Source organism: Choloepus didactylus, chromosome 9 (assembly GCF_015220235.1).
Source record: "Choloepus didactylus isolate mChoDid1 chromosome 9, mChoDid1.pri, whole genome shotgun sequence".
Classification (NCBI taxonomy): domain Eukaryota; kingdom Metazoa; phylum Chordata; class Mammalia; order Pilosa; family Megalonychidae; genus Choloepus; species Choloepus didactylus.
The window spans coordinates 119997685-120024685 of record NC_051315.1 but is presented as its reverse complement, the minus strand read 5'-3'; the positions used below and the strand labels follow the sequence as shown (position 1 = coordinate 120024685).

Genomic DNA, 27001 nt, shown 5'->3' with positions numbered 1-27001 from the left:
AATGCCACTCTTAACTTGGCGGTGAAGGTCTCCTCTGGATTTGAAAATCGGTTATATATTTTAAGAACATGTATGATCTCTATGTGATTCCCAAGTGGTGACATTATTATGATTATTGTCAATTTTTTTCTTGATATTGGGAGGAGACCTCAAGGAGAAAATGATAATGAAAGCCTTTATTGCCAAAATGGTAGATTAGCAGAGCTTTGGAGTTATTAAGGCTTGTGTCCAATTGGTCCCATACTAGCAAACACAGCTCTAGTGTCATCTGAGGACTCTGAAGCACTATCAAAAGATTCAGTGGAGTCTGGAGAGAAGGAGAGGTGGACATGACCTTGGCCATCACCCAGCAGCATTCTGGTTGGGCAGGAACTCAGAGTAGTTTTCAAAAATTTCCTTGAGTGCTTCTCAAGTTTTCCCTGTTGCTTCTCAGAGAATGTGAAACCCAGCCACATTCCAGAAGGTCATGGGCAACATAGAATCATGACCCACTTTGCAATCCTTGTCATGTTTGATAAGATTGATATTTTTTTCTAAAAAGCTCGAAACCAACCTGAAGTCTTTGAAAGTCTGCGTGTATAGTCAACTCAAAGAAATGTGATTTTAGAACGACCAAAAAGAAACCAGCTAGTATGTTGGGAAATGGTCAGGGTAATAGTTTCCTAGGGCTGCTGTAACAAAGTACAAAAAAACTGTGGTGTAAAACAACAGAAACTTACTCTCTCACATTTCTGAATGCTAGAAATCTGGAATCAAGATGTTGGCAGGGCGGTGCTCCCCCTGAAGTCCATAGAAGAGGACTCTTCCTTGAGTCTTCCAGCTTCTGGTAGTCCTGTGATCCTTGGCTTAAGGCACCACAACTCTAATCTCTCCTTCATCATGACATGACAATTTTCCTTCTGTGTCTGTTTCCGAACTTCCCTCTTATAATAACAACAGTCATATTATAATCCACGATGACCTCATATTGATTTAACTCATTACATCTATTTCCAAAGACCCTATTTCCAAATAAAGTGACATTCTGAGGTTCTGGGTGGACATGAAAGTTTACAGTCAGGTAAACAGGGAAGATGTAAGCCACAAAACAATGTGCCCAGCCACCAAGGTGGAACATGCATGCCATTCTTTTTCTGGGAGCACTTTCCTAACCCTCTAGTCCTTTGTTTATTTCTCCACAAAAGCTGAGCTTTTGAGAAATTTGTTTCAGAATGAGAAAGGTATATACAAATAGATGTTCAGAAAATGAAAATATTTTATCCTTAAAAAGAAAGGCTTCAGATAGCTCAGTGTCAGAAGGTTAAAAAGGAAGAATGTGTATTCTTTGAGTTAATAGGAAATGATTTCATTGAAAGAACAAAAAATGATCATTAAAAGGAACTCAAAGATTTAATATTACTTAGGAAGAGGACAGAGCTTATGTTTCTGTTACCTTTTGTGGCTGGTATTGATAAAAAATTCCAAAACTCATTCTGCTGTTTATCTGGTTCCCCAATCTTGGCTCTCTCCTCCTCTTCCAAATTGATGAGAACTCCAGCAGGTGTATTGCTTTTCAAGATTGGATTGCAGAGTAAACAAATTTCTTTGTTGGAAATAATGATTTGGAAGACCTCAGACCTTGTTCCCAAAGCTAGCATTTGGAAAACATCAGGCAGAGAATCTTCAGCCTTCCCAGGGAATATGGAGCCCCAGGAATTTTCATAAAGAAGTGAAGAAAAAAAAATTTCAGAGAATTGGAGGAAGATAGCAAAATTGTCTGTGCTGAGAATACATGTTAGAAATTACTGAAAGAGCCTATGGCCCTTACTTGGGTCAGTGAGGGGTGAGGGGCTTATGTTCAGCTTCCCTTGGGGGAAGGCACACACTGAACGAGCTCCCTGTTGGGGTGCTGCAGCCTCTGGACCAGTAGCGAGGGAGGCAGTGCTTTCCGGAAGGTTTGGTTGGCTACGCAGACCAGTTTGTTCAAGGCAAGGTTATAGACCACGAGGCTTTGAGTGACCAATGAGGTGACTCTAGGGAATATTAGTTTCTCATTCCATTATGAGATTGTCTGTTTTTCTCTTTCTGCAATTTCCTCTCTAGCAACTGGCTTTCTATGCTTACTAAGCATGTCTGCTTCCTCCAGATTCAAGATTGGCCTTTGCCAGCCCTCTGATGTCCAACTGTCCTTGGGAGCATCTCTTGATGCATCTTTCCTCCTGTGTCATCATCTCTTCTCAGTTTTCTAATTTCAGCTCTTCAAGGGAACTGGTCCAGATTATCTCTTTGTAACACCCCCCCACACACAGAGTTGACTCAGGGCCACTAAACCAAGCTCTGTGTTGGGTCACCTTTGGGTCCAGGGCTTACCTGGATTCTTTCAGTGTGGCTGGGACAGCAGGATCAGGTGATAGAAAACCTGGCTATGCTCCCATTTCGCTGTGGGATGTGAGTGGGGCTGACACAGCAGTCTACAGAGAGCTCTCCCTTCTTTATAATGATGTTGGCAAAATAAAGTATGTCCTTTGAAAGCCACAGAACTTCTGCAGAAGTTTCCAAGTAGGCAATCTTCTAGACACAGCACTTTGGGTGGTCTGGACCATGGTGTGTGTGTTAGCACTAGACTCAAATGGAAACACACCATCTTGCCCAGTCCCACACAATGACAGGCATTGAATTATGGGAAGGAGGTTAGAGGGATGCTATTGAGAGTGATGGGGTATTTTGGTTCAGTGCAGTCAAAAGCTTGGTGGAGTTTTTTATACTTTTAACAGAGATGGTTGCAACAGAGAAAACCCTGCACATGTCATGGATTATTATGGATATTGTGAATATTGTGATCAGTATAGCACTGTACACACCACTGGTCATGATGTCTGGTGGAGAGTGAGAGTTGGTGCTCTAGTAATAACCTGGTAGCTGCATCGTAGGCAGGAGAACCATCATGAAGTCTCCGTGGCTCATTCTGGCTTGGTTGGGAGATAGACCCATCAGCTGAGCACGTGTTCATCTAAAGCCTCCTCCAGGTAAAACAGTGAAAGAGGCAGATTTTTACCTTGGAAATCTTCAAACTGAGGTACATGTACCTTTGGGAGACAAAAAGTTTCTCCAGGGTTATGTATTTGAACTTGAAAAATTAATTAAAGGAATCAATTTCCAGATCTTCAGTTGCCATATGTACTCTTTCTTAGCATTTATCTAAGAATATGCCTCTGCTCAGGACTTTTACCTCCCCTTTCACAGTTGTCCTTCTACTTAAAAAAAAAAAAGACATACACCCCACCCATCCCAAATGTTACCATACACGTTGTCCCAGAGTGTAAGAAAGGTTTGTGGGGCCAAACAAAGGGGTAGCACCAACGCTGGAGTTGAGAAAAGTAGGGACTTTAATGACTAGGTTACATGCCGTCTTCTGTGTCAGGTGATTTGAAATGTCTATCACAATTTGAAATATTCAGAGCAATTTGTGTTTTCCTTGCAAAACAATAATTTGTTTCAGTGTATCTTGCTGCTGGAATGTAACTAAAAACTATTTAAAATTTAGAATTTAGGGATGGGAAAACATCTGAATACTCAAATGATCCAGTGTCTCCTTAATTTTGAAATCATTATTGTTGGAATGTTGTTCCACCACTTGTTTTGAAAACTAGTCTCCTATAAAGACAGCATTGAGTAAGTTTATCCAGATTTCAACCAGAAATTTAAAAATAGCTCATAACATTCAACTACCCTGTTACCTTCTCTCTACCCAGTTCTCATGGCAGGTACAGGTCTTTAGAGAAGCCAAAGGTTTTAAGAGGAGACATTTCAATTCTTTGAGCCAAAAAGATCTTGGAATAAAGTAAAAGAGTTCTTTGAGTCAAGTTGAAAAATACATTTTTTTATTGAGATAAACTTTTCAATATAATACTCACCATTTTTAACCTTTTTGTAGTGTACAAGTCAATGTTTTATAGTATATTCATAATGTTGCACAACCATCATCACTACCTATTTCCAGAGCACTTCTACCACCCCCCTAAAGAAAACCTGAACCTCCCAATTTCCCCCTCACACCAACCGCTGGCAATGACTAACCTATTTTCTGTTTCTATGGATTTGCCTGTTCTGGATATTTCATATAAATGGAATCATACAAAATTTGGCCTTTTATGTTTGGCTTCTTTCATTTAGCATAATGTTTTCAGGTTTCATTCATGTTGTAGCATGTATCAGTACTTCATGCCTTTTTATGTGTTAATAGTATTGTGAAATACAGTGTGTGTGTATACACACACACACACCCCAAATTTTGTTTATCCATTTACCAGTTGATTTGCAAGTCTCATGTGAACATATGTTTTCAAGTCTTTGGGTATATATCTAGGAGTGAAATTGCTGGGTCATATGGTAACTCTATGTTTAACTTTTTGAGGAACTGCCAAACTGTTTTCCATAGCAGTTGCATCATTTTACATAAAATATTTTTATATGCATTTGTTGCATATGTGCAAAATTCTATGTCTCCATACTATAAGGGCTCCCTCCTTTACTAGTTTTTCTAAAAGTAAAAAAGACACTTGAGTGAATTTTCACTTGGATATTCAAGAGAAAAGACTAAATTGCTTTAATAAGAAAATTTCATGCCAGCAAACTGAAACCATTATTTTTATGCAAGTAGTATATATACATCTTCCCCTTTATCAAAAATATATTTGGGACATATAAAGAATTTGAGAATATTTTTATTTCCAAGAATGGAAACTCATATTTATTCAGTTTAACCACCCCTAAGGAAAGATTGTGATTATATTAAAAAAAAGAAAAACCTTTCTTGTGGTCCCCCTTTAGAAAATATTTCTATCACTACATATAAATAATGAAAGTAATTATTTTTATATCATAATACATACTACATCTTAAGAAACATATTTATATTTAACATATAGAGTTTAAACCCAGGACATAGAACCTCATCTCTAAATGAGAGTCTTCTGGAATAGAAAAGAAACCTGGCAGAATTTTTTTTAATGACCAAGAGGTGACTATGAAGAAACCCTTGAGCATGGTGTTAATAAGATGCCCTTTCAGATGGATCAAGCCCTTGGCCACAGATCCTTGGTGAGTGTTCTCAGTGTGATTCCTACTTTTATTTAGCAATTTCTCTTAAGTATTTGTTCTATGGGTATAAAGTGTTTGAATGCTTCACATGTCAAAATGCTAAATTGTCCCAGAAATCTATGGAGTATGTCTGCTATTCTGTGACTAAATTTTATTAAGCACTAATTCTGGCTGCTTTCCCCAAAATGCACCCACATCATCACCAAATGGGAAGCGGCATGACTAAAGGCCAGACTTTTGCTCTCTCACTTACTAGTTTTGAATAGCAAGATTTTCTTGTATGCTGAGAGCTGCAAGGTCTCTTAGTTTCTTGGCTACTAAAACAAGTGTCACACAGTGGGTTGGCTTAGATAACAGAAATTTATTGGCTCACAGTTTTAAGTCTGGGTGAAGTCCAAAATTGAGGCATCGTTGAGGCGATGCTTTCTTTCTGAAGACTGTGGCATTCTGGGGGCGGCTGCTGGTGATCCTGGGTCCTTGGCTTTTCTGTCATGTTGCAGTACACATGGTGACGTCTTCTCCTTTCTTCTCTGGGATCTGTTGACTCCTGACTTCTGCTCCTCCATGTGGTTTTCTCTCTGTAGCCTTCTCTATGAGGCCTCCAGTAATAGGATTAAGACCCATTCTGATTCAGTTGGCCATTCCTTAACTGAAAGTAATATCTTGAAAAGGTCCTTTTTCACCATGGTTCACAGCCACAGACACAGACTAAGATTAAGAACATGTTTTTTCCTGGGACACATGACTCAACCTGTCACAGCCCCCATAGCTAGTAGAGTTGGAACAAAGCACCTCATCAGTGTGATAGGCAGGATAATGGCCCCTACATGGAATCTGTGAATATCTTATATGGCAAAGGGGGAATTATGGTTGTAGATGAAATGAAGGTTGCTGATCTCAAGCTGGGAAAATTATCCTTGGTTATCCAGAGGCCACAGTGTCATCACAAGGGTTCTTAAAAGTGAAAGAGAGAGGCAGGTGAGTCAGAGCAGGGGATGTGAGGATGGAAGCAGAGGTCAGAGCAAAGTGGCATGAGAAAGACTCTGCAGGCCATCGCTGGCTTTGAAGATGGAAGAAGTTGCGATCCAAAGAATGCAGGTGATCGCTAGAAGCTGGAAAAGGCAAAGAAGCAGATTCTCCGCTGGAGCTTCCAGAAGACACGCAGCCTGCTGACACTTTGATTATCACCAGGGAGACACATTTTGGACTTCTCATCTCCAGAACTGTAAGAGAATAAATTCATGTTGTTTTAATCCACCTAGTTTGTGATAAGATGTCATAGCAGCAATAGGAAACTAATACAACAAGGTGGTTAGAAGTGTCCAAGAAAAAGATACTGAGAGTTCAGACAAGGAAATACATTAAATAGTGAAAAACATGAAAAATTTTGAAGCCGTTGAACAGGTATTGATGGCAATGAAGAAGGAGAGGGCAGCAGGAAGGAGACTGTATTTATTTTTAAAACGTGGCCAGCCCTTACTTATTTGGAGTGGAAGTGGAGGAAACTGAAAAGTGACCTTAATTGTGGATGGGTTTTTGAAGAGAAAAAAATTTTCTTATTTGTAAATATATGCAGACCTAGGAGAAACCAGTAGTGCATAGGGCAAAGGAGCAGACCTGACCCAGCCGGCACCGTGTCACTCAGCCTGCAGCCTCTTGAGCGTGCCAGCCACACGTCTGTGTCAGTTTGCTCTTCTGTAAAATGTAGATAAAATATGCTCTGCCTACAGCTATAATGAGGTTATATATGCGGAAGCCCAAACTGCTATGAGATGCAACGAGTCCTTATTTACAATGTCCAAAGTAATAAGAACCCACTTAACTAACAGTAGTAAATACAAGTTTGACTTGAATTAAAATGGTTTATTCTCAGTGATTAATACTTTATTTGGAATTGGATCCTGCCCCCCACAGAAGGCATGTTCAGGATCAAATCCTGGCCTGGAGGGTGGGAACCCATGTGTAAATGGGACCTTTGATGATTCATTAGCGATGGCGTGCCCACACCGAATGGGGGCAGGCCTTAATCCATATGGCTGAAGTTCTTACAAGCAAAGGAAATTGGACACAGTTGAGGAAGCCACGGGGAGGAGCCGGAAGCTGGAAGTCAGCAGGAACCCGGAAGAGAAAGGAAAGAACATCGCCTTGTATTGGGAAAGCCAAGGAATGTAAGGGTTGCTGGCAAGGCAGACTGCTCTGGCCCTCGGAGGGAGCAAATCTTCTAGCTGGTGCCTTGATTTGGACTTCTGGCCTCTGAAACCCTGAGCCAATAAAATCCCATTGTTTAAGCCAATCCATTGTGTGCTACTTGTCATAGTAGCTGAGAAACTAAGACATACTTTCTTCAGTTCTTTATTCTCTTAATCTATTGAGTTACTACACAGAAACGATAACGGGGCCATTAGTGGAATTGTCATGAATTCCAAAAGAATGGCTGGGAAGAAGGAGACTTTAGTGTGGAAGGCCGGTAAATATGGGCTAGTATCATCCCCTCCTCAAGTCTTCCAATCTCCAAGTCAGGGTCTCACCCAGAGACCGCATAATGCTAACCAGCACCTCAGTACAAGGGAAAGGACTCCACTGCCAGGGGGAGTTGGAGTGTGGGGGATGGAGAAGGAAGGCTCACTTTGGAGAACAGGTCTCAGAGGGGAGAAGGCTCTCCACAGAGAAAAGAACAAGGACAGGAGAGTAATCACAGCTTGTGCCTGGGCCCCGTTCCCTTACCGTCCATGGAGATAAAATGACCAGCTGCTCCAGCTCTTCACAGTTATTTGATGATTCAGATGAGATGCTGGATAGGGGAGCTCTTTGAAAAATAGTAAGCCCACCGCAAATGAATGCAAACGTTAAATGGTCTTCTTTGAACATTTTTCTCCTGTGTCAAAAATTGCTTGTAATAATGTTTCTCCAGTTGTTATTTGACCGTACAAAGTCCAATTTATGCCTTATATATAAGGCCCTGGGCTCTTGAACCTTCCCTAAATATCTCATATTCATTCCTTTCCCTCTAAACCATCCCCCAGTCCAGTTAGCTTCCTTCCATCCTCCCTCTTTCCAGCCTACAACTTACTGGCACCTGGGATACACAGGTCTCTGCACACGAACACTGCCATCCCCAGTGGCAGTTTTTGTCACCGAGAGTCCCTTCACTCCTCTATCCTTTTGGATTTTACCCTCAAAATGTCCCACGGTACCCATTGAAGGTGTTCAGTGCATACTTCTTGATGGATTAAAAAGGGGAAAGGTAATGATGACATCTGTGAGAGGTAGAATACCATTTGTCTTGTCACTGATGACAAGTCAGCGGGTGGCAGCAGCCCATTAGAGAGAAAAAGAGGCTCTCTGGAATTTATTCATGTCTTCTTTTTAGTTTTTGCATGAAAATGAACAGTTTAAACTAATCTGGATTTTTGTTTTTTCCTAGGTCACTTATACTTATTCTCTTTTCTGTTCAATATGTATATGGGGTAAGTATGTCAATTAACTGATTGCATATTGAAAATTCACTTTCCTACATGTAGAAAAGTGAATTTTGTTCAATTTTTAAATGAATTTTTTTCAATTTTTAAATGTCTCCCCCTTGGACTCAGTATTCTGTGAAATAGAGAGTTGGATTAGACAAACTCTAAAGTTTCTTTTATATTTTACAGTCAAGGTAGCTCACCAAATTGCCTAGGTATTAGAGATTTCTTTATTTTATAACTAACATAAGAGTGACTCTTTCGTAAAATTTTTTTTTTTTTGTTTTAAAGAAGGGCAGGAGGCAGCTGGGCCATTTTAAGATTAAATCAAGAAGTGTTAAGATTAAACTTGAACGTTTTAACTCTGGAGAAAGATAAGCCTGGAACATTCTGTAATAAGCTCTCTTTCTTTTGCTTCCTCACTAAAGAATCTAAGTTATTAAGCCCAACCTCAGAGGTTTCTGGAAAACTCCACTATGGATTTCTTGTAACTCAGATTGATCTTGAGACAACTGAACTGGTTTAAATAACTGCAGGGAACACAGCTCTGTCTGTCCATCCTCTCCAATTTCTGTGACTAGATAGCATAGGTACTGTCAAAGCAAATCAAAATAGAAAGTTCCCTTCCTTCCCTGTTTTCCTGCCCATTTTGAGTGGAAAGCACATGGATCAAGGAATGAAGAGCTCTTGGTTTTTGGCTCTGCCATAACTCATGGCTCTGCAAATCCCTTAAACTGTCTGAGACCTGGTTTTCTCTGTGAGGTAGGGATGATAAGACTTGCCCAACTTAGCTCACATGCATTTGAGAGCATCACCTGAAATAATGAACATAAACACACTGTGAAATATGTGTGTGTGTTTTATTTTTCTTTTCCTCTTTTCCCAAATTTTTTTGTCTTACGCTTCTTTTTCTGTATTGTAAAAAAATCCATAGAGTCTTAAATTTCACTTCCATTGTTCCTTATGCCCTATGTGAGTGGATATCATTCCTGAACCAAAAGGTTTTTCCATCCTGAATGTGCCTGTCAGCTTGTGGTATGCAGATTCCAGAGATTTCCTACAGAGACTGGCTTTACTCTAGTTGAGTTTTAAAGTGGAAGCACTAAATTGATGCAATATCGCAGGAAGGCAATTCATTTTTTTTCCATCAGAATTTGAAATGCACATATCTTTTGACAAAGTAGTTTCCCTTTTAGGAATTTATCATACAGATTGACTTTGACTTATGCACAAATATAAATGCCTGGGAATATTCATTGCAGAATGATTTTCAGTAGCAAAAGAGGCAAGCTGCCTAAATGTCCATCAGTAGGGACTGTTTAAATAATTTATAGTACTTTGACTGATGGATATCCATATATACAAATTTGGGATGATTTTGAAGACTTATGGTTAAGTGAACATGGGAAGGTTGAGAGCAATATACCGTTTGGGTAAAAATAAAACAAGACCGAAATCACAAAAAGGTGTGTGTGTGTGTGTGTGTGTGTGTGTGTGTGTGCATGTGTGCGTGATCCTTGTGTGAACATGCTTACAAATGCTGACACTCTTTTGAAGAGGGTGATGGCCTCTAGGGAAGGGAAATGGGGGGTCAGGGTTGGAAAAGAAAATTTATTTTCCCATTGTACCCGTTTGTACTATTTGAATTTTTATCATGTGCATAGATTCTTGGTTTTCCAAAAAAGAAAATGGAGGTACAAATGTAAGGCAGTTTATTAATCTTGTAGGAAATGGCTTCTTTTCTTGAACTTGCTATGCAAAATGTTTGTTTAAAAATACCTGGGATAAAACGGATAGTGACTTTTCCTTTTTTTTCTTTGAAGAAGAGTAACATTGGATTTTGAGAATTTAAGTGAATATTGCATTCCCGGTAAAGGTGGTTCATACTTCAAATGTTTGGTTGTCCAAATTACTGTCTTTATCTTTTTTCAGTAGGTTTGTACAGTCTACTTTTGAGGTGCAGACTTTTCCTCTAGGAATGCATCTCCCTTTTAAAGTGACATTAATGGGGATATGTTTAATGTAGAAGAAATATTTAGAGATTAAAATCACCTCTTTTGCTGTTTTATTTTGTTGGTCAGAGTCAAGGATTTATATAGGTGAAACTATTCCTCTTTCTTTATTAGAACTGCTAATCTATTTTAAATCATTCTTTCCTGAAATGTAATTTTGCTACAAACATCTCTGTGATGTTTGGCAAAATCAAGTGAAAAATAACAAACTTGCCTTTATTACCAAGCCATCTAATCAACTGACCTCTTTTCTCTGTTTATTTTGATATTTTACTGAATACAGAGCAATGAATCCCAACCTTAAATGAACCCAAGTGTTCAGATAAGTGACTTTACACAATTTCATGTTGTCCTGACCTGGCCCTAGGCTTTTTTTTTTTTTTTTTTTACCTTATCAGGGTTTTGAACTTCATGTTTCTGCATTCAGAGATAACGTTACTCAAAGCTCAAGAGGCATATATTTCAGAAACTTCAAATACATTTTTTAACTTAAATTATCTAATTGCTTGACTCTTGTCAAGGTTCAAATCCTTATACACTTTCAGTGACCCATGAGGGTTTAATTTTTAAATATGCCTATTTTTTTAATGGTTAATTTAAAGATATTTTCTTTTGGATTGTGTCTGAGCATATTTTCCTCCCTAAAGAAGCCTAGATTGTGAAGTTGAAAAGAAAAATACATGCTGGAGAGACTGCTTTCCCTCTTGTATACATATACATGTATATGTATGCAATGTTTCTGTACGTGTGTGTTTGTGTGTGTGTGTGAGTGTATGTATGTCTTCCATTAGTACTATAAATATTAGCTCAACTTTTTTATGATTACCCATTATGCATTGGGCTAAAGGCTTAAGCTTACAGCCTTAAGTTGAAAAAGATCTATCAAGTATAGAAATATACCACTAAATGTGAATGTTGCAGTGAGGGCTGTGCTAGCCAAGATCACTGTCTTAGTTTCCTAGGACTACTATGACAAATACCACATGATGGGTTGGCTTAACCAATGGGAATTTATTGTCTCATGGTTTTTGAGGCTTGATGTCCCGAATCAAGGGGTCAGGAAGGCCATGCTTTCTCCCAGAAGTCTGTAGTGTTCTGGTGCTGGCTTCGTGCAGTTCTTGGGGTCCCGTGGCTTGCTTCTCTGCCTCCATCATATGGTGATGTCCTTGGTCTCCTTATGTATCTTTCTCAGACTTCTGGTTTCTTCTCTTTATATATCCTTCAGTAATATGGATTAAGACCCACCCTGACTCAGCTGGCTACACCTGAATTGGATCTTAGAAGATCCTATTCACAAATGAGTCCACAAAGGGTTCTGTTTACAATGGGTTCACACCTGTAGGTCTGCATATAAAGATTAAGAACACGTCTTTGGTGGGCTACATACTTCAGTCTACCACAATCATGAACAAGGCGAAATTGATCTCTGATGGCCTCCTGACGTGCCTGTCGGTGCCTAGCACCCAGAGCTGCTTTACCACCACTTGGGGGCCTAAATCACCACCCCCTCCCAACTCGCAGACCCAGTGTGTGAATGAAAATCAGCAGACATTTTCATTGCGGGTGCATCATGATGTCTGTCTGTAAAGGATCTACTGACAGAAATTGTTACTCCAGGAATATACTTTTGTGTTGAAGTGACTGCTTTGGAGACAGATGAGGATTTGTGAGAACAAGGTGCTAATTCTTCCCAAAGTGTGTGTGTGTGTGTGTGTGTGTGTGTGTGTGTGTGTGTTTGGAGGAAGCATTATAGTTAACACAATGGGTGTGTGCTTTTGGGGCAGAGGTGATACTCTAAATTAGAGAGTGTTGAAGAAAGGCTAGATAAGAACAGGGAATGGGGAACGCATTATTCAAGTTCTGGAACTTTCTGGTCGAGGGACACCTTAGAGGAACCGTCTTTGTATCAGCACTTTGTAAGAGGAACAACCTGAATCTGAAGTCCCAGGCTGTGACCGGTGACTTGGCCCAGAAAGGGCTTGATGAGAGAGACCTCCCCTAAGCTGATCTTGGAGGTAAAGCAAGAGGGTCCTAAAGGAAGGATGGGTTTGTAATGTCAACTAGACTCCATCGTGTATTTAAGGTTTTCCTAACTACATAGTCTGTGCTCTAAGGTTGTCCATAAAGCGATAAATTTAGTCTTACCAGGAATAAGAAATTGCAGAGGATTCTGGTTAAAGCGAAGTGGCTTTGGAAGGAGGATGGCTTTTTGTCCCCCAGTGTCCACAGCTTTGGATGCTTCATCCTCTTGATTATCAAGCTATTAAGTTCTGCATCTTTTTATCTATCAGTACTGGTCTTTTCTTCTCTCAGACTCAAACGTAAAGGTATTCCGTGGAAATCTCATGAGTTAGGTAAACCAAGTGTGCTTGTTATATGTACTATGCACCCCAACTACCTGTATACTAAATAAGATGCTTCCCTTTTCAGAGTGGAAAGAAATATATTGGTCCTTGTGGAGGAAGAGATTGTTCTGTTTGCCAGTGCTTTCCTGAAAAAGGGTCTCGGGTAAGTGATATAAAAATCAACAAGGACAGAATAATTGCCTTTTGTACCATTGTGAATGTTTAGTGTTAAGTAGTCCAAGATTCTTATCATGTCTATGTCTTTTACAATCAAAACTCTTCATTCTGATAAGCTTTCCTAATTATATTGGATTGTGCCTCAAGCTTAGAAGAGTTTGAGAAGCACTGATTTGCCCTGTGTTTTGTATGTCACTAGTCTTGTGAATTGTCCTATGAAGAAAGGGCCCTGGTGTCAAATAGTCCACCGTCTTGAAGATTCATGTTGCATAGCAATATTTTAAAGGCTCTGAGAAGTACTGCAGTGAGTGAAGAAACCCATTTGACTTTATTTAAGATAATCTTTCTAGATATTTCACCACAGGACTCTTTTATTTTATTATAGAAGTTGTGGGCTTACAGAAAAATCAGGTAGATAGTACAGAGCTTCCCTATACCTCCCTCACACGTGCAGTTTTCCCTATTATTGACACTTATATTAGTGTGGTACTTTTGTTACAGTTGATGGAACAATATTATTATAATTATACTATTACTATAGTCCAGGGTTTACATTAGGGTTCAACGTGTTGTACAGTTGCATGGATTTTAAAAATTTTTCTTCTGGCAGCATATATACAACCTAAAATTTCAAACTTTAACCATTTTCAAATCTATAGTTCAGTAGTGTTAATTACATTTACGATGTCATGCCACCATCACCATCTGTTACCCCAGTGAACAAAACTCATTTTTGGATAAAAGTCCTATTAAAGTCCTGTGCAATAGTGTTCTGCAATCAAAGCAAGAGTCACCTTTGTCACAGGCTTACTACGTGCCAGGTGCTGTTCTATGAGCTCTAAATGCACCACTGCATCAGCTCTTCACAGCCAGCCTCTGGTGGTGCATGCTTTGCAGTGCAGGAGACAGAAACACAGGTCATGGAGCGTCTTGCTCAAGTCCATCAGAATGTGCTCTTGAGGACTATGCTAGATTTTCTTTTCTGCAAGTTGGCAGTGAACCCTGGTTACCTTGAACCCTGGTTACTGAGAATCCTGGTTACCATGAATACTGGTTACTGAGAATCCTGGTTACCAGACATCCTGATTACCAAGAATCCCAGTTAACATGAACCCTGCTTTATGAGAGTTCTGGTTACCATGAATCCCGATTACTGTGCATCTTGGTTACTGTAAATGCTGGTTAACATGAATCCTAGTTAACATGAATCCTAAATACCAAGAACCCTGGTTACCATGAATCCTGGTTAGTGTGAACCCTGGCTAATGTGATTCCTGGTTAACGTGAGTCCTAGTTACTGTGAATCCTGGTCACCAAGGATCCTGTCTCTTGAACACGTATGAGCAGCTCGCTTAGGCTCAGACAGCAGCATCTGGCAGCCCATTAATTCATTTGTGCTGGAAAATTAGATCCAACACTTTGATTAAAATATTTCTGCAATCTTACAAGAAAGGAGTATGTATCAAGTCAAATTGGTAATTCTTTTGAAATGTGTCCAAATCAATTCTACAGGGATGGTGCATGACATTCAAAGAGTAAAAATTCACCAAAGTTCACTAAAGTTCAGTCTAAACATCAAAGCTGCAAGAAAACAATGTTAAGGCACTAAAATTTAGCAACCTAAAAAGTACTTTAGCCTTTTCTATGTAAATTTACAAATTATTTAGGGAAAAAAGCCTGATTTTTGTGTGAGACTGTTCATGTAAACATTCCAAGACTGTGCAAATGCCAAACAAAATCAATGCACCTACATTTTAAGACCCTCTGAGCTTGAAGCCCAAGAAAAATGGATTTGACCAGCACCTGTGGCAGGAGGGGACAGGAAGACCAGAAAACAATCAAAGAGTAACAGTGGCTTTAATGAAGCCACCTTGATGTAGTCTTCTGATTCAAATGAGGCTGAGAGTTGTTCCAGCAGCTGTACTGTGTGCCTTTACAAATCTGGCCCTCTAGTTCAGTGGTTCTCAACCTGGCAATGCCTGGGGATGTTTCTGGTTGTCACAACTGGTATGGGAGAGGCAATACTGGCATCTAGTGGGCAGAGCCCAAGGGTGCTACTCAACATCCCTCAATGCACAGGATGCACCCCCCCCCCTCAGATTTGCACCACTCGTCCTTTCTTTTCTATTTCATTGGGCTGTTAAACCATCAAATGCAACTGCATGTGGAAAGCACTTTGTACACCCTCTACTGCTGTCCAGGCTCCATGTACCATGAAGGCTTATGGTGATGACCTGCACTCTGCTGAGCCCATGTCCCATTTCTGGGTGATCAGGGTTAGTATCCAGAAAACCAGCCAACCTTTGCCCTTCCTGAGACGGGTATATGTGTGAAGGCTGCAAGTGGGTGGTGATGCTTTCCAGCAGAGAATTTGAGAGGGTGGCCTGTGCCTGTTTGAGAGGCAGGTTTGGGAGGTGAGTGCTCTCGTGTCCTCAGCAGCCAGTCAACTCATGTGCCATCTCTTGAGCTGCAGTGCCAGCTCATGGTGGACTATAAAAATAAGAAGACAGCAAACTCTGAAGGGTGTCGGGATCTGGCTGCAGCTAACAGCTCTCTAATGGCATAGCCACGCATTCCTAAGAAGGAAAGTCTTCCTCTTTTATGGGCTAATGCCTGAGTGAGTAGTTGGGTCAAGTCCTGAATTAAAAATGCTGCATCTAAAACAATTCTGAGAAGCAAGGCTGGCCTTGTACTGTGCAATGACTGCTTAGTTTTAACTGGAGACAGAATCTAAGGTGTGAGGATGAGCTGGGGCATATATAAGGTAGTGAACCAAGAGTGAGCTCCTCCAATGTCTGCAGAGTAAAGTTGAGTCTCCTCAGGCTACCACTGGAGGCCCACAGTCTCACCCCAACTTAGTTTTTCATCTGTGATCACTTATTACTACCCCCTGGCTCTCTAGAGCCTCATCTGTTGGGCAACTCACTGTCACTTGAATGTAATTGGAGTATTCCCACTTCTCCACTTTTCCACCCTTTTCTGGAATGCCTTCCCACTTCCACTCTGCCTCCACCTTTCCTGCCTTTCCCCAAAGAGCTCATCTAGGCACCCCCTGGCCCCAGGAGGCCTCTGCTGCTCCCAGCCGGCACCGAGGCTCTCCTCTCCAGCTGTGCTTCTTGTGCCCTGCCTGGAGCTCGGTTTGGGTTTGGGTGTGGATGTGCCTGGCTTCTTGAATCTTGACTAGGTGGGACACACATACTACTGGAGGGGCCATGAGAACATGTGTAAGAAGTGCATACCTGCTCCTGGTCTGCAGCGGACACTTGATAAATACACATTGACAACCTTCATCTCTTCCCTTTGGGCAATGGGGTCATTTATTTGTACTTCTCTGCATTTATCACAGTAGACAACACCTAATAGACAGCTGATAAACCCAAGTCAATGAATTAAAGGAGTAAGTCAATGAATTAAAGGACTGACTCCAGGCCATAAAGGGTTGGCAGCCTGAACTGGCTGCCAGGTCAGTCTCCAGGGGTCCAGAGGGGCACCTGTCATATCCAAGAGGAGGGCAAATGGAGTTAATGATGAGCCTCTCTCCCTATTTAAACCTGTTATTGAATGAGTAATCTTTCACAGCTCTCATCTTCCTGTGAATGGTTCAGCTAGGGCCCGGAATTAGCATCCTGAATGTGACCCTTGCCCTGCTCTGACATTTTAAATGTAAAGGAGCTCTCAAATGAAGGTAGAAGACTGGCACTTTCCCCTTTGACCTCTCAGCTGGGAAATCAGGGCTTGTGCTGGAGCTCTCATCCTGTCCCCCAGTTGCTGACACCTGATGATTCTGTGATATGGGACATGAGTTTTCGTATCTGATGACTAATTTACGTACAAAATATTTTGTGGTTATGCCCTAGCATTTCCCAAACCTCATCATAGTCTCTCATTAAGGCTGTGTATGGGGTGTCATTGGACAGGCTTTTAAATTATTCTTGATCATTTTTGAAGAAGTAAACTACGGGTTTTGGTGGTTGTTTCCTTGCAGGAAAAATGACACTTCCTTATGGTCAAAGTTGGGGCCTTTTATACATTCTGATTTAGTAACTAGCATGATTATAAAAACACTTTCTATGCTTGTTTCCAGAATAAAATATACCCTTATTGTTTTTCATTCAAAGGAGTCTGGCAACTGTTAAATGGGCAAAACTTTATGACGTGGTAGTTTTATACATGAGGAGGTCAAGTGGCTTGAAACTAAAGCACCTCTTAGGTTTTTGGGTTTGAAAATCAAAATCAGACACTAGTGAGTCAGTCTTTGCTCAGGGAATAAATCCCTGAACAAGGCACAGATATTTTCCTGCAGTTTCTTTCACTTGTCCCTTACACTCCTGAGAGGCTGCATTCCATGATAAAAATGTAATTTACTTGGAAAACTTTAATTATTATTAGCATAGTTTCATATCATTAAATTATTCGCACACCAAGTTCTGAGACTAGACCTTTTTATCACTCACACAGCTGTGTTCTAGTACATTCTATACCTGTGGCCAGATAAACGGTTCAGAGCAATTATTTTTACATCCTGACGTACACATACATTAATTATGATATATTGCGGTCGCAGTTACTGCTTCTAGGGGGAGGGGCGGCCGGTAGCTGAGCCCTCAGCTCTCGGGGCTGCTTAAAGGGTACCGGCGGCGGGGGCTCTTTCCCGGAGGCGAAGGCGAGGCGGAGGACTTGGCCGGGTCCTCGGCGAGTGGCGTGCAAGGTGTGGAGGGCGGCGATAAGGACAAGACACTCTTCATCCAGTAGGAGTATGCGCCAAAGAGATTTATTCAGGGGTGATTACAGGTTATATAGGCTGGTAAGAAGGGCAGGGCTGGAAAAGAGGTGAAGTAGCCTTAAATGGCAATATTGAAGAGATAGGGGCTAGGATTGGTTCTGAGAGAACGCCGGAACCGTTGCAGCGGGGCGGGGGTTGTTCTGGCCACGGTGCATGCGCGCTGGCGGTGGCAGGAGTGGCCTTGGCACTAGGGAGTGAGTGGGTAAGATAAGGAAGTGGGGAAAGGGCAGTTGGGAGAAAGGCGGTTTCCTCCGGCAAGCTTCCCCTGCCCGTGACATTTTGGGTGAGGAAAAGGGAGCTGCCCTGACCTCGCTCCCCAGGCTCGGGGGGGCTGCAGAGGGCACTCACGCCCGTACCTACTACCCTCCCCAGGGGGTGATATCAGGTCCCCTGGCCCAGGCCTGGTAAGTCGAGGTACAAGCTCAGTCACCCGCAATTCCCCTTTCTTTTCTAATTAGAGGAAGAGGCTTTACCGGAGAGGCCCGCTAAGGGTGAGGGAAGGGGGAGGTCAGGGAAGGGAAAAAGGGGTTGACGGTGGCTCAGCGAGGCTGGAGCTCAGTGTTGGTGTGGTGCCCGGGCGCTTGACAATGGCTTCGCTGCAGCGGGCTGGGCGAAGGTGAGGGGTTTAAAGTTCAGGGGTTCAGAGAAGCTGGAACTCGAGGTGAGAACGATGTTCAGGTGATTGAGAAGGGCCTCGCGGTTGGCGAGTCGACCGGTGGCGTTGAGGTCGCGGAGGGTTGGCTGTCATCTTGGAGTGGGGGGCGTCAGAGGTGGCGAGTCGCTGATACTGGATTTGCACGAACGAGGAAAAAATGGCATCCGTTTGTTTTCTTACAAGCTGGACAATTTTGCGGATGAGGCAGGGTCCTAAGATGAGAGCTAGAATAATTATTAATAAGGGGCCAAGAAAAGGAAGGATGTATGGGAGGATGGGAGTGAAAAAACTGGACCAATAACTGGTGGCTTCACGATCTCTTTTACGCTTTTCTAGTCCCTCTCGGACCCTTTTCAGGCTGTCCTCGACGAGACCTGTGGAATTGGCATATACACAGCACTCTTCTTCTAGGGCGGCGCAGAGGCCACCTTCTTTGAGGAGGAGAAGGTCAAGACCTCGGCGGTTTTGGAGCACTACTTCAGAGAGGGAATTGACAGAATTTTTTAGATGGTGAATAGCGTTTTGTAAGTGATGAATGTCTTCGTCAACAGCCGCCCTGAGGTGAGATAGGGCGGAGCCTTGACTGGCTAGTGCAGCGATTCCGGTGCTAGTGCCGGCAAGACCTAGGAGGGAGGCAATTGTAAGGACGGTGATGGGCTCTCGCTTTTGCAGTGGGGCAGGAGCCGCAGTTTTTTCCAGACGGAGGAAGAAGTCTTCTTCGCTGTGGTATAAGACCCTAGGGATAAGGACAATTAGGAGGCAAGTTTCTTTATATTCACTGATGATATTCGTGCTGAGACAGGGGGTAAGTCCTGTAGAGGAGCAGAGCCATTGGGAGGAGTTATGAGGAATAAGAAATTTGGCAGAGCTGCTGGGAGATGAATAGCTGGCACAGGCAGTGAGGTCGGGAGAGTTACTGGAGCGAGGGCGGACGCACTTTCCCGTATAGGAGACTGAATGAAAGGTCAGGGGGACGGCAGAGGTATTCCAAATGCATTTCAAGGGGCTGTTTTCTGTGCTTTCTGAAAAGGAGAGGTTGGAGGCAACGGGCTCATACAGTGAGGAGGCGGTGGAGAGGCAAAGCCAACAGGAGGAGGTAAGATTGGGGTAGGAGACATTTAGTGAGGTGAAGGTTGCTTGGATAAGGCTGAAGAGGGGAGAGGAGTAATGAGAGGGGGGTAGAAAAGGTTGGGGTGGTGGAGTTGGCGATGCGCTGTTTGTAGCTGAGGTGCGGCCTCCGGATGCGCTGCTTGTACTTGAAGTGCGGCTGGAGGGCTGTGGAAAAAGGGGGTTAATGACTTGGTTGGGACCTATGCCAGAGGGTGTTTTTAAAGCAGTATTTTGGTATGGTTGGCTTACAGCCTCCTTTTTTATTAGAATAAGTGATTTTCGGTTGGCTCCTTTCTTATAGATTCTGAAGCCCCAAGTTTGACCGAGTAACCAGGAGGGATCAGTGGGGAGCTGCACTGTAAGATTAAGATGTGTGCAGGATCCCTTACTTTCTTGGCCGAGCCAGTTAACAGTAGGGAGTTTGCACCCTGTAGGGGCCCACTTTAGGGTAAGGTAATGATCAGGAACAGGAGGCTTCTAATTAGTGGCTAATGTTTCATACCCCCAGTATGCACAGTAGTACTCATTGGGGGAATTACAGTACGATTTTCCAGGATTTGAGGATGGGCACATGTAATATTGGGCCTGGGGATCACTTACCTTTTGAGCGCAGGTTTCTTCGACTCTGGAGACAAAGGTGGTGAAAGGCTTACTCGGCTCCTGGAAGAGCTTGGTGAATTTATTAGGCCGACAGGCAGAGCAATTGGCAAACGCGCGTAAGGCGATGCCTCTGAGGACAGTCCAGAAGGTAGCAGGGACATTAATATAAGCAGACGCATTTAGAAATGCTCCAGTGCCCAAATAGGCTTCAGGGGGATGATAGACTCCAAGGGCTGCGTCTTTCTCACTTTGCTTAGCTGCTTCTGCCTGGAAGTGAGCACGCCAGTCAACAAACTGACCGGGGTTAAGAATGGAACGGGCAAGCGAGGCCCAGTCTTGGGGGATGCAAAAGTCCATGCCGAGATCCTGCAGTATTTGGGAAGCGTATGGGCTACCTAACCCGTCCTCCCTGACGGCCCTGCGAAGCTGCTTGATAGTATCTGAGTCAATGGGATACCAGTCATACGGTTTCTGTGGGGTGGGGGCAAGGTTAAGAGGAAAGCAGCGAAAAGCACGAGAGAAAGGAGGACGCGCTTGCAGAGGACTTGGCGCGGGAGTGGGGGTAGGGGGAGCGTTGCCCCAAGGGTTGCCTTGAGGTGTAGAAGGCAGCCAGGGGTTGTTAGTCGGCAGGGTGGAAGGAGCGGCGGCAGCTGCCGGTAGCGGCTCCGAGGGGGAGCTCGCCGAAAGGGGAGGTGGGAGTGGGAGGCCCCAAGCGTCGCAAGATGGCGGCGCGGTGGGCGTGGCTAAGATACAAGATGGTGGATCAGCCCCGCCCTGTGAAAGGGCGGGGTTCAAGGCATAAGATGTTGGACTAGCTCCGCCCTGTGAAAGGGCGGGGTAAAGCATATGCGGTTTCCGGCCCAGCTTAGGGCTGATGTCATCGCCGGAGCATTTCCTCCCCTCGATGGAAGAAGAAGGAGGAAGTTCGCCATCTTGGCGTGGCGCAGTGTTATTTTGCTTTTTGGGAGTCACCTCGAGCGCGTTGTTAATCTGCTCGACTAAGGACTCCGTGTCCGAGTCATGATTTGAATTAGTATCGCTATCTGAATCTGTTGGCTGGGTTGATAGAGCCTCCTTGGATTTAACGGGGCCTCGATCAGGGGGGAGGGAGCCTTGAAGGCAGGAGCGGATGGTTATCAAGGTGGGGAGCAAGCCGGGAGGGAAGCGCTTGCTCTCATGTTCCATGGCGTTGGTGACCCGATCAATAAGACGATCATAAGTAACAGGGTCCCAAAGATGGCAAGTGGTGAGCCATGGGTTAAAGGGCAGCAGGAGGTCCCAGTACACCTGCAGCTGCCGGACAGACACTTTACAGCGATGCGTGTGTAGGAGACCCGCTAGAGCACGAACTTGAGGTGCCTGACACGTAGATATACGATTACCCATAGCTGAGGGGGGAGGAGGGGGGGTTGCTCCCGAGCCGGGCCGGCCCGGCTGGCGGGGAGGAGGAGGAGGAGTTGTTTACCGAGCAGAGAGAATGAGATAAACTGTGGCCTTGAGGCCGAAGGAGACGGCGAGAGCGGAAAGCAGTGCCCTTTGGCAACGGGAGTAGTCGGGGGGGGGGGCGGTTGCAAAGAGGCACACGGCGCCAAATGAGGAAATAAAAATACAAAGAACTACAGCAAAGTAATGGAGGGGAAGAGGGAGAGCGTTAGGAGGAACGGGGGTCATAGAAGTGCGCATACAAAAGGACGAAGAGAGCGTGGGGGAAGGGAGGAGCGGCTTCGGAGCAGTGAACCTCCCACGGCTCCGGAAGCGGCGAAGGAGAGGCGGCCCTTACCTTGCAGGCGAGGAAACGGGAAGCTGGAGAGGCGTCCGGGCGAGCGGGCGACCTGCCAAACTGTTGTGTGGAGACACTCCTCACACGGGGCACCAGTTGCGGTCGCGGTTACTGCTTCTAGGGGGAGGGGCGGCCGGTAGCTGAGCCCTCAGCTCTCGGGGCTGCTTAAAGGGTACCGGCGGCGGGGGCTCTTTCCCGGAGGCGAGGGCGAGGCGGAGGACTTGGCCGGGTCCTCGGCGGGAGGCGTGCAAGGTATGGAGGGCGGCGATAAGGACAAGACACTCTTCATCCAGTAGGAGTATGCGCCAAAGAGATTTATTCAGGGGTGATTACAGGTTATATAGGCTGGTAAGAAGGGCAGGGCTGGAAAAGAGGTGAAGTAGCCTTAAATGGCAATATTGAAGAGATAGGGGCTAGGATTGGTTCTGAGAGAACGCCGGAACCGTTGCAGTGGGGCGGGGGTTGTTCTGGCCACGGTGCATGCGCGCTGGCGGTGGCAGGAGTGGCCTTGGCACTAGGGAGTGAGTGGGTAAGATAAGGAAGTGGGGAAAGGGCAGTTGGGAGAAAGGCGGTTTCCTCCGGCAAGCTTCCCCTGCCCGTGACATTTTGGGTGAGGAAAAGGGAGCTGCCCTGACCTCGCTCCCCAGGCTCGGGGGGGCTGCAGAGGGCACTCACGCCCGTACCTACTACCCTCCCCAGGGGGTGATATCAGGTCCCCTGGCCCAGGCCTGGTAAGTCGAGGTACAAGCTCAGTCACCCGCAATATATTTTAATATAAGCAAGTTCCAGTGACAACTGGGAAGTTGGCAAAGTTGGTCTGTCACCAACTCCCAACCTTTTTTGTTCTGCTCTCTTTATCTCACCATGTCTTTCTCTTCCACGAACCATCTCGGTCTCGTTGTATCCCTATTGGAGAGCTCTTTCATCAATGAATCCCTGTCTGAGATGCCTTCAGGGGACAGCTGGATAACCTGAGTGAAGGCAGCCTGGGGCTGGAAGTCGGCACTGGGGGTTGTGGGCAGTTGGACAATGCATTTGTCACGTAAAGGCAGCAGAATTCAGACTTTTTCTAAGCATGCCGAAGAAAAATGTATTTGACCGGCACCTGTGGCAGGAGGGGACAGGAAGACTAGAAAACAATCAAAGAGTAACGGTTGCTTTAATGAAGCCACCTTGATGTGGTCTTCTGATTGAAACAACAAACATTTCTTGGCTGAATCCAGCCCCCAGCTGCCGGTTTACAACGTTGTCTTCGCTAGTTAAAGTCTTCCCTCTCTCAAGAATATTAACCTTGATTTTTAAAGAATGGAAAAATCGCAAATGGTAAAAGAATGAATCTTCAGGTGTAGGGCTTCTGAAGCAGGCGCTTGAGGAAGTATTTCTGAACAGGGTGTGGGAGGCCTGGGGGATGGAGCGAGCACACATACCTGTCGTTTTATACTATTTAGCCTATTAACATCCTTAGTGGTGGGACATAGAAGTAGTTAACAATAGAAGAATAGCTCTAGCTAATTAACCTCACCTTCATATACTGAAAAATCTCTGTCTTTAAACCTAGAATCTGTGCTTGAGAAAGCAGGAGAGAAAACTGCTTACTCACATGGTAGACTCTTGTTATTTTCCAAACAGGAGAGTACATGTGGGGCTAATGCAACACCTTACTTGGGAATCCCAGCTGCGGCTTGGGCCTGGGGCAGAGTTTTGGCATATCTGGGCTGCTCAGTCCCTCTTTCAATTTTCAGTGATTGTTGGCAGGGCATTTGGGCTCCTCAGGTGGAGTTCAGTTCCACAGCTAGGATGGCGGGCTCTGTGGCTGAGGGTGAACTGGGGCCAGGGTGGGTGTGCAGCGCAGCTAGCGTGGGCCCAGGCCGAGCTCGAGAGGGCCAGTTTCTCACAGATGCCCAGGAAGCCTTGCTGTTGGTGAGAACCAAGGGCTGGGAATGCAGGAGCATCTAAAAGCATGGCGTATTTTAGGGGAACTATTCTGTACCAGAAAATGAGATGTAGCATCTGTGATGATAACACATCTCTGGTGCAAGGGGAATAGCTGGCCAAATTAATTAGAAGGCTGAATGATAAAGTTTATAGGAAAGAAAAGTAAGTTCATCTTTTCAAATAACATTTTTAGTAGAGTGCCAAGAAATCCTGAGGGAAATAGCTGTGTCCCCAAGGTGGTTTTTTTCCACTTCTATGTCTTATTTGCAAAAAATAATAATACTCTTTCATTCATCCCACAATGACCATTGTGTGCTGAGCTGTGAGGACTCAGTGATAAAGAAGAGAGGAAAGTCCCTGCCTCCTGGAGCTTAAAGCCCAGCAGAAGAGAGAAGGTGAGATTCATTCTCGAGCTGTTATTTCTGGGGTGCATGAGAAGCGCCAGGCCCTGTTCTAGGTGCTTGGGGTGCGTCAGTGAGAAGAGGAGACAAAGGCCCATTGCCCTCCTGGAGTTTGCATCAAAGGAGTTAGGTGTTAATAAATTTCAACTATGAGCCATGCTATGAAGGAGCAGTACAGAGTTTTACCTCAGTGCATAATTTGGTGACCTTTTTAGTTTCCTGGATGCTAAAACAAATAGGATGCAATGGGTTGGCTTAAAAAAAATGAGAATTTATTGGCTATAGCTTTGAGTCTAGGAGACATCCAAAATCAAGGTGTCATCAAGGCAGAGCTTTCTCCCAGCACTCGATGGTGTTCTGGGGCTGGCTGCTGGCTCTCTCCTTGGTCCTTGGCTTTTCTGTCACATGGCAGTGCACATGGTGGCCTCTCTCGGCTTCTCTGTGTTCCATTCACTTCCAGCTTCTTCCCGCGGTTTTCTCTCTTTGTGTCTGAATTTCATTCTACTTGCAAAGGCCCCCAGTAAATGGATAAAGACCCACCTGGATTGATTTGGGCCACACCTTAACTGAAGTAACCTTATCAAAAGGTCTCCTTACCATGAGTTCACACCCACAGGAATGCGTTAAGATTAAGGATGAGCTTTTCTGGGGTGCAGAGATAGCTCTGTGCCACCACAGTGACCTAACTTGCCTTTGCACAGTATTGTATGTGTGTGAGGTGGACGGGGCAGTGGGCTCACACTTCAGCTCGGACCTGGTGGAACTAGAATCACCCAGGCAGCCTGGAGGGAGAGAGCTCAGGACCCCTGAACACCCCACTCAGGCCCTAAAGCAGGAAGGGGACCTGCTGGCACGTCCCAGGGGCTCAGGGGTGGCCAGAGAGGCTTGATCATTGTGGGTGAGAGAGCAAGTGGCATGAAATGCAGTTGAAAAGCAGACTTGGGGGATTTTGGACTTGAACCCTGCACAATAAGAAGATTTCGAAAGATTTTCAAGAACTGAGGAAGTGGATTGAATTTATAAGAAGATCCTTTTGGCTGCTGTTTGGAAAATATAGAGGGGGGGTGGGGTGGTAATAATCGGGAAAACCTGTTGGGAGGCTGCTGCAGTCATGCAGGAGGAGGTCGTGGTGGCTTGGCTGGGGGTGTGTGTGGAGGTGGGTGAGTGGACCTTGCTGGGATGTTTGGGAGGCACGATTGATAGGACTGAGTGGAGAGCCGCTTTGGAACAGGTAGGGGGTGGGCAGATAGCGGCGCCCAGGAGATCCCAAGCCGAGGCATAAGAGGCTGTGTGGGTGGACGTGGGGGAGCCCAGCTGGGACGTGCATGGCTGCTGGCCCTGTTTTGAGCATGAAGAGCTTGAGTGCGGTTGGCTACGTGGGCCATCAGAAAGAGAGGTCTGGGCTGCGGAGAGACACTGGGGGAATGATGGGCAGTGGACCCCGTGGAAAGGGGAGTTTGCCCACGAGAGAGTGAGAAGTGAGAAGAGGGCAGGAGCACCAGGTGGGTGCTCTAGCAGGGAGGCAGAGGAGCTGGCCCTGGGACACTGGTCGGAGAAAATGAAAAGAGCCAGGGCCAGCAACACCAAGAGAGGAAGGAGGGTGCCGTCAGCTGGCCTGCAGCTCGCCAGGGAGCTGACCAAAAGCCATCAGCACTGTTTCATTTTGTCCCACCACTTGGTGTACGAGGTGGGGCTGAGACTACTGCCAGTTTTCTTTTAAATGGGAAGACAACTCAGTGATCTGATTCAAGGGGTAATCTTATTGCTTAGTGGCCAAGCCATGTCTGCTGGTTCTCTGGGCACTGCTTTCCTACACCATGCTGCATCCTAAACAGCTGCAATACCCTGGTCAGTGTTAGCCAGGCTGAAGTTATTAATTTGTTCCCTTATTAACGAGTGAGGTGAACTTAAGGTACAAGGAAATACTCTGGAACCGCAGTCCAGTCTCCTTGGATTGCCTACTCTTTGTAGTAACCCCTTTTCCTTATTTATTTTGACAATTCTTCCTGATCTCCAAGGATATTTTCTCTGTAATAGGGAAGGATCCTAGCGGTATTATCAAAAGGATGTTAACTTTGCTTTGGAGCTTGAGGGTTTAAGTGAAGGTACAGTGACACCTTGTGGCTAATTCATGAATTACATGCAAGCTTTAGAAAGGAGGGAGGGCGTGCTGCTGAATGTTTCTCTGTTAAGTTTAATAGAAGTCGCAACCATTAAGCAATGCACAAGTATAAATTTAGAATCTATTCTGTGCAAGACAGTGCCCTTGGCACAGGGACAGAAACAATAAAGTGTGTGGATCCCTGTCCTGAAAAAGCTTATATTCTAGTAGTGAAGACATCACCTCAAGCAAATATTTATTAACTAGCTCATAGGAAACAATAATGAAAAACAGGTGATGGGGTCTAATTAGGTGTTGATTGTTTTAGGGTGGACTTGAGAGTCTGGAGGAAAGTGATAATATTAAGAACGGACAGAAAGAGAACCAGTAGCTGTGAGGTTAGAGGAGCACGGTTTGAACCTCTGCTTCCCTACTTGTTAGCTGTGTGGCGGGGGGTGGCATGGGGTGGGGAGTGGGGGGAGTGGAGGTGGGGAGTGAGTGTCAGTTGCTTCACTCCCCACCCCCACCCCCAGCCTCAGTTTCCTTGTTGAGGAATAAGCTG

The 27001-nt window shown here is 44.6% G+C and overlaps 1 protein-coding gene across 5 annotated transcripts in view; it reads left to right on the top strand.

The window, feature by feature from the left end:
- COL4A4 (collagen type IV alpha 4 chain) overlaps nucleotides 1-27001 on the top strand; it is a 141912-nt gene that overhangs the window by 24460 nt on the left and 90451 nt on the right. For 4 of the 5 annotated variants that reach the window (XM_037848455.1, XM_037848454.1, XM_037848453.1 and 1 more), the window contains 3 exons: nucleotides 4908-5079; nucleotides 8504-8546; nucleotides 12983-13060. In XM_037848455.1, the coding sequence (XP_037704383.1) occupies nucleotides 5006-5079; nucleotides 8504-8546; nucleotides 12983-13060 (195 nt within the window). In that variant the 5' untranslated portion in view covers nucleotides 4908-5005. Of the gene's footprint in view, nucleotides 1-4907; nucleotides 5080-8503; nucleotides 8547-12982; nucleotides 13061-22788; nucleotides 24333-27001 lie in introns of those variants that run through there. The other variant, XM_037848456.1, reaches the window with a different exon arrangement.